The 7,872-nt window shown below is 34.1% G+C and overlaps 2 protein-coding genes across 2 annotated transcripts; one reads left to right on the forward strand and one right to left on the reverse strand.

The window, feature by feature from the left end:
- Positions 1 to 2,799: 2,799 nt before the first annotated feature.
- LOC121236452 (14 kDa proline-rich protein DC2.15-like) lies at positions 2,800 to 3,659 on the reverse strand. Its single transcript, XM_041132880.1, has one exon. It carries the CDS (start codon positions 3,537 to 3,539, stop codon positions 3,132 to 3,134), a length of 408 nt encoding a protein of 135 aa, XP_040988814.1. The 5' UTR covers positions 3,540 to 3,659; the 3' UTR covers positions 2,800 to 3,131.
- Positions 3,660 to 6,623: 2,964 nt separating this feature from the next.
- LOC121237937 (14 kDa proline-rich protein DC2.15-like) lies at positions 6,624 to 7,381 on the forward strand. The gene has a single exon (XM_041134870.1). The coding sequence runs from the start codon at positions 6,748 to 6,750 to the stop codon at positions 7,150 to 7,152; it is 405 nt and encodes a 134-aa protein (XP_040990804.1). The 5' UTR covers positions 6,624 to 6,747; the 3' UTR covers positions 7,153 to 7,381.
- The last annotated feature ends 491 nt before the right edge of the window (positions 7,382 to 7,872 follow it).

Consider the following 7,872-nt stretch of genomic DNA (forward strand, 5'->3'; position numbering starts at 1 on the left):
AGAGGACGGTCAGTGCATTCATGGCTCCGAACCACTTTCACTTTATAACCTGATTAGACTAGCTAGCAAACGTTAGCCAAACAAGTAAATACGTGCGTGGCTAAGCAAAGCAAGTGCTATTATTTTATTTATGTGGATTTAAAAATTTTAAAAAAATTAATTTAAGCATGATATTCATAATGAGAAAAATCTATTTAGTACACATTTTTAGCATGCATTGTAGATATGCAAGTCTCTCACGTTAATTTTGCTAAAAAATGATTTTGCTTTTTTTTTTTTTTTTTTTTTTACTTTTTTAAAATTATAACGGTTCTCGATATAAAAAAAAAAAAATTATAATAGATCTCACTATAAATAATATGTTGCACACTAGACTTCTTTGTAACAAAACTCATTGAGAATATGTACAACAAGATTAATTAGATTTTCTAAAATTTTTATTTAAAGTTTACGATCTAATAAAAAAAAGACATGTATTGGATTTTACAGTATTTAATGTGTTCGAAACATTCATTTGAATACTTATAAATACCATTAATCTCGATCACTAATTTATATGTCTATTCATCTCCCGCTATGTCGGGATCAAATCATAGGAAATTTTAATGATCTTGTGTATACATTCTAATCTAAAACATAGGGAACAGATAATTAAAACGTAGGAAACATAGGAAACAGATGATCTCAATTATCGAGTTTGGACTGAAATCAAAATGAATTTACATCATATCATATCGCTAAAGATTGACGATCTCATAAATTCTCGGGGATCAAAATCATTGACAACCTTACGTCTAATTTTAGAGCTGGATGCTGTTCGTCGTCTTCTTTCTTGATTTTTGATCCACAAATATTATTCGTACGTATTTTTTCTTAGAAAAAATAAAATAAAATTCTATCTGTTTTTTGTTTAGAAAAGAAAGTGGGAGATTCCATCGTGCATCAATTCCATCTTTTTCTGCATCAATTATTTAGTTATGACTTTTGCCTTTAATCAGTTAGTTATGGGATGTTTGCATGACATCTTTTTCTTTTCGTCTGTCTTTTGATTCTTTCACTTTTGGTGAAAAATATGTTTCTCACCAGACTATTATTACCTGGACCTCCCATTGCAGCATCAAAGATTTGCTTCAGATACGTTTGTACGGTCCGGCCCATAATAGCACAAAGCAGGCCCTGTTTCTTCCGGCTTTGGGGGCACCATGGGCTACTCAAAACGTGGGAGCTCTTTCCCTTTTTCGGTTTTTTTTTTTATCAAAAATTTTATATGCACTTCTTGCAATAGTCTTTACGCATTTTATTAATATGATTGATGGCCTCATATTTTTTAATATAAAATAATTTATTTAGCCAATCATATCAATAGAATGTTCAAAAAGTGTAAAAGTGATTGTATATAACAGAACTCAATAGACACGTCCTTTATGGAAAAACAACAAGAATAATGCTACTTGACCATCTGAAACTTATCGTTCAGATGTCTCTTTTGACCGCGGCATCAATATATAATGCCACGTTATTTATTATACAAATTAAAAATACAAACAGTACAAAAGGGTAGAAAAAATCTAGAGTTTCAGTCTTCTTGTTTATATTTTTTCATTGTTTTTTTTTCTTGTGTGGTGTAAGACCGCTGAGTAGAACAGCTCTTAAAAATTAAATGAGGTTAAATATTATTACAACTAATTAGGAGTTGATAGGTATTACTGCACATCCCTTAATTTGTTTGATCTCCGTGAATCTTCCCCATGTGGATCGTGTGTATCGGAGCCGATATTATAGATAATCAACATTCGTTGTAAATCCAAATCTTGGTTTTAAGTGGCTGATCAAAGTCAAAATCGCATTTGGACCTGCAAAAGTTTATCCTTTTTCTGAGTGTCACATGAGTTGTAGTACTGTTGATTCACATGTTGAATTTAAGCTATATAGTTGGTAAACACCCCATTTCTCTCTCGATCTGCAATTTCCAATATGAACTCGTGACTAAGTACTTTCCATTAATTAGTTTTTTATTAATTCACTCATGTGTTTTCCTTGTACATGGTGATAATATATAATTTCATAAGCTGCAAGCTGGACTCGCTTTATATTATAAGAGCCAGTTTAGACGTTGGTCCGAAAGAATCTTTCACGGAGGCAGGATTAATCAACATCATTTGGATAAATATTAGTTTATATATGCGAAATTAATTAATGCCATTGATAATTCAATTCAGAACAAATAGATAGCTACAATTAATTGGTTGGCAATAGAAGTCACATGTATATATACAAACACATCCTCACATGATCATACCCTACAGCGAAATATTTTAGAACATAAGTACTTCTGTATAGGGTTTCTACGAAGCTACGGCCTTTAGAGGATTGCCCTTGCCAACAGAGATATGAGGAGACACAACGGAACAATGTAGTTAAGAATCAACGGAGTTACTGTGCAGATGAGATTTTTTATTTTTTTAGTTTTATTCTTCTTAAACTAATTAGTTATATATTCTATTCATCATCTATACATGACCACATATTTAATAAGAGAAAAAAATAAAAAATTATGTGTGGTATGTAGTGTGAGCTGAATAATGAGTAGAATTTTTCTCTAAGTTTTACCCTTAATTTTACAAATTAAGGATGTCATATTGCCATTGCGGTTACGTAAATCACGGCATACGTGCTTCGTGTACATGCTATATATGCAGATCATTAGTCGACGAGGACATGTATTATATGAGGAAAAAGAAAATGTTCACGAAGAATGCTATTTTCCTTTAATATATATATATATATATATATATATATATATATATCATTCAAAGTTGGCTTAAAAATTAAAATAGACAAGTCTAGCCTGGACAGTTTTGTAAAGTAGAAATTGACGCATACAGATCGTGCACGTACGTACGTGTACTACGTAGTACAATTAATGCTACTACAGAATTGAAAAGCAGTTCAAAGTTACAATCAGAATTGTAATCTTGGGGTCTGCATGCATTATTAATCAACACTTGCTAGAAGACAATTAACAAACACTTCATCACGAAGGAGAGAAAAACGTACAAAAATTAACAAAAAACAAAAATACACAGCAGCGTTGCAAATCAGATAGATAGATCTAAAGAAGTCATGCGTAGCTAGGCACATTGGAAGCCAGAGGGGACGTTCTTCCCACAAGTATTGATGAGCAAGCTAAGGGAAACGGGGATGTTAAGGTTGATGCCAAGAATGTTAGCCTTAATGGCAGTGCAGAGGCAGACTGCAGCTTCAAGATCGACAAGCCCTCCAAGTAGAGAGCAGCATGGGGCATCTGGTGGGGTCCCAACAACTGCACCGACCGTTCCGTTAAGTAACTTGGCACAGACTCCCAGCTTCAGGGCGTCTCTGGGACAGCTCTGCGTGGCTGCAGGAGTACTACTCGGGCTTGGCTTAGGGTTTGGCTTAGGCTTAGGACAAATGTAGCAATTACCACTTACAAGGGTAAAGAAGAGAAGGTTGATCAGTGATATGAAAAGAGCAGCTTGCAAAGTTCTCTCCGAACCCATGATCTGATGATCTCAAACTTTTACCCAAGTGCTAATCACTACTGTTAGTGCTGATAATACGTTCGTGCAGTTTTGTTATGGAGATGTAAAGATCGAGGGGCTATTTATAGCAGAAATTTAAGAGCAATACATGAGTTGTTAAGATGCTTAATAATTGAGTTTTACTTGCGGTATAAGTTTAACTAAATATAGAGAACAAGGCAGTGAACAACATGCATCGATCATGTGAAGCAACATTGGCCGAGAACTTAGCTGGCAAGAAACCAAGGTATTCTACGTCCGTAATATTATATATATGATCAATGGATCAGGAGTTCTTTCGAATCTGTATATAATGCAACTGACGTACGGCCACTTGCCATTTTATAATTCTTTTTCTTTTTTTTTTTTGAAGGAATACTGATGAGGGAGTTTTAATTATTAATCATACCTAGCTATATAGCTAGCCCCAACTATGGACATATACATAAATACATTTATACATACATATATATTATTAATATCAGAGGGATAGGTCCGGGACTAAACTTATAAACAAGCCCGGCCAATATGCATGCCTTCAATTCCAACGTCCAAGAGAAATTGACACGAGTACCCACATGACTTTTGTACAAGCTAGCTAGTTATCCATGTACCCGATCATTTATACTTCGTATCCAAGAGATTATAATATATAACTCAATGGGTCTATCCAGTACGCTGATCTTGTGCTATATACCTTTATTTTCATGTAAAGGGAATTAAATTTAAGAAAAATAATAGTTTCAATCGTAAGTATACAAGCGCTATATAATTATTTTGAAAAAAATGAAGATTCACATGAAAAAAAATTAATTTTTTAATATTAGATTTCACTTTTTTTTAAAATGACTGCACGACGTTTACATACTCTACGATTATATATGTGTGTGTAGCGTTACTCTAAATTTAAATGGTCTCCAAATTTAGTTGGTATTAGCTGGCAATAAAACTTGGGGCCGTCTCCTACACATGATCAAGACAATAGATATCAAGAACTTCTCGTACTAATCAAGGGATCACGATCGACCGATCTAATTTATTATCAACTTAATTTAACATTGCAATTTTCCTCTGCACCAAACAAAAGATCACTAGCTGTGTTTTATATTATAAGGGACAGGACGCACGCACTGATGATCTGGGCATAGCTATATATTTATCTCATAATTTGTAGAGTGAAAGATGGCTTCACATAGTGTGAATTGAAGAAAACTTAATTTGTAAAGTCCCGACAATATTGTTTGACTTAGGCCGCCATTTTAGGCCGGAGGGGGGATTTCATATAAATATTGCTTTTGAGGGCTGCCCGTGATACTTTCCTCCAGCTGCAAATTCCGCCCATGTATGGAACATGCCAAGATTAAAGAAATGCTAAAAACACAACTAAAATTAAAGAAGAAGAAAGTATACTTATTGGAATTATGAAATTGATCACCATGCTTGTTTCAAAATTTTAAGTTAATATAAAGATATAGATTAAATTATTTATATTTGTTTTAACAGTACTTTCCCTCACATGTGAACTAGCTAGACTTATTCTCAATGATCAATAGGTTTAACATGTAGAATTATTATTATTTATCTCAAAAATTTAAATTGATGTAAAAAGATAGATTTAATCCTTTATATACATATAGGTGTGTGTGTTTACTGTCCTTTAGTTGATTTGATAGTTGATAAGAAAGAAGTAACTAGCACCTTTGTTATGGGGTGAAGTCGGTAGAATTTTCTTCATTTCACATGATATATATCAATTTAATATAAAATATAGATCTTTCAATCCTTATATAATTTTTTGAAGAGATTATATTCAAAAGTGAAATTATCATAATATATATAATATTAAATGGATATTATCTGTTCATTTGAAACGGAGACAATTATGATTTTCCTATGAAACAAGTGATCAAGCTGTTTGTTTCCCCAACATATATGCATAAAAAACTAATCTATTAAAGTAATGTTATATATAATCATAGAGTACGCAAGTGCTGAGTAATTTTTTTGAAAAAAAATAAAATTTATTGTTAAAATGATTGCGCAACGCTTACATACGATTATAAATATCACTTCCCTTAATCGTGATAGTCATTAATTACATAAATGCAGTAAATATAAAGTAGATGATTAGTCATTAATTACATGAATCCATTAAATATAAAGTAGAATGGGTTGTGATAGGGTTACTACCCTTTTATTACCCATTTATTACTTATAGTGTATTTATTTTTTTATCATTTTCTTTTAAGTATTTTTTTAACATCCTTAACCATTAAGAAAAAATTAAAAAAATATATCATTTTACTAATAGTCACTTCCTTATTCATTAAGTAAAATAAAAAATTAAAAAAAAATCAAATACAAAAAGAATAGTAAATGAATAGTAAGATGGTAGTAATCCTATCATTTTTGAAGTAGAATATATGAGAGAGAGGGAGAGAGAGAGAGAGAGCGGTTAACAGAGTGTGAATCGACATCCAAGTAAAGACTTTATCAGTCCTTGGCAGTATGTATGATTTAGCCTGATTTGAAAGGAAGCATTTAGAAGAAAATGGCTTTCTTAATTACTAATATCATCGATTAAAAACTACTCCCGACATTTTCCCCAAGCTGGTTAACAGAGTGTGAATCGATATCCAAGTAAAGATCACTTTATCAGTCCTTGGCAGTATGTATGATTTAGCCTGATTTGAAAGGAAGCATTTAGAAGAAAATGGCTTTCTTTACTAATATCATCGATTAAAAACTACTCCCGAAATTTTCCCCAATTTGATTGCAAGTTGCAACCGGTAGGCCTGAACCTGATGTGGGAAAATTTTCATAGACTAACCGAACGCGTCTGGATTCTATGGATGCACGCCCTAGGATAGATCCAGATGGATATTGATGCTAGCTAGGGCAAGGCCACATGAACATGGCAACTTGCAAAGCCCCATCCCACAAACATCCAAAAGTATGCCAAAATTTGCTTACTTTGACAGCTAAAATCCCAGGATGACACATGGGTCTTTGGCTTTATTTTTCTATATTTAAGTTCTCTTATGATAACATTAAATTTGAGAACTCGATCGCTCTCCTTGAAGCCTATAAAAGCCCACCCTTGCACTTCAAACCCAATATCCTCACAACTACTTCTATAACTTTTCTACTATATATCTACCGAATACCTACAATTAGGGTTTGGGATATGGCTTCCAAAAGCTCTGCCTCTCTTGCTCTCTTTTTCTCCCTCAATCTTCTCTTCTTTGCACTTGTCACTGCATGTGGCACATGCCCTAGTCCGAAGCCAAAACCAAAGCCGAAGCCAAAGCCCAGCCCCACCCCTTCCCAGGCCTCGTGCCCTAGGGATGCCCTCAAACTAGGAGTATGTGCTGATCTGCTCGGTAGTTTGCTTAACGTTACCGTCGGCAGCCCTCCGGTAACTCCCTGCTGCACTCTCATACAGGGCCTTGCTGACCTTGAGGCAGCTGTCTGTCTTTGCACTGCCATCAAAGCTAATATACTGGGCATCAACCTCAACATCCCACTTTCCCTCAGCTTGCTTCTCAATGTTTGTTCAAAGAACGTTCCATCTGGGTTCAAGTGTGCCTAGAAAGTGAAAATTTGATCATTTCTCGTCGAACTATGGCTTTCCCTGGCTTTCAACTATAATAATCTATTGTAATTCATGTGTGTGGTAAGTAGGAAATATTGCTCGTTTTCCTTGTTATAGCGGTTTTTGGATTTCCGTGTGATCCTGTCAATATGGGTGATTATGAATAAGTATTCATACTGATGTTTGCTTGTGTAATTCTATGGGAAATGGAAAAACATTTATCTTTCTTTCGTACTTTTTCCCTTTTCGTACTTTTTTCTCTCTTTTCAACTCGATTCAAAAGTATTTTCCTTTTAATTTTGGTGAAACCTCATCCTAGAAGTATAGGTGCACTGATACTGATTTCATACAAACTAAATTTATATTAATAGTACTGATGCCTATCAATTTTTACAATAATATGCATGCCTTCATCAGCTAGGCGGCGTGCGAGCTCCACAGATCAAAGAACTAAACGAAAGGATCGAATTCTGAACTCTGGCACTCAATTTCCCGGGATGCTAGCTGCAGTACTTATTAGCACGACTGTTGCATTTTATCTAGCAGCTCATGCATGCAGGGATAGCAAAATGGATGGTTATCGCTCACGCATCGATGCATCATTTGTCTGTACATGCTTGAGAAAAATGATTGATTAACAATATCCGAGGGACCGACGGCAACATAATCGAGCCTCTTAATAGTTAAATATCTTCTCACATTTGATCCAGTGTAGAT

The sequence above is a fragment of the Juglans microcarpa x Juglans regia genome, chromosome 6S (assembly GCF_004785595.1).
Source record: "Juglans microcarpa x Juglans regia isolate MS1-56 chromosome 6S, Jm3101_v1.0, whole genome shotgun sequence".
NCBI lineage: Eukaryota > Viridiplantae > Streptophyta > Magnoliopsida > Fagales > Juglandaceae > Juglans > Juglans microcarpa x Juglans regia.

What these genes read in the sequence shown, in the direction of transcription:
- LOC121236452 (XM_041132880.1), bottom strand. Translation starts at nt 3,539, where the DNA reads ATGGGTTCGGAGAGAACTTTGCAAGCTGCTCTTTTCATATCACTGATC.
- LOC121237937 (XM_041134870.1), top strand. Translation starts at nt 6,748, where the DNA reads ATGGCTTCCAAAAGCTCTGCCTCTCTTGCTCTCTTTTTCTCCCTCAAT.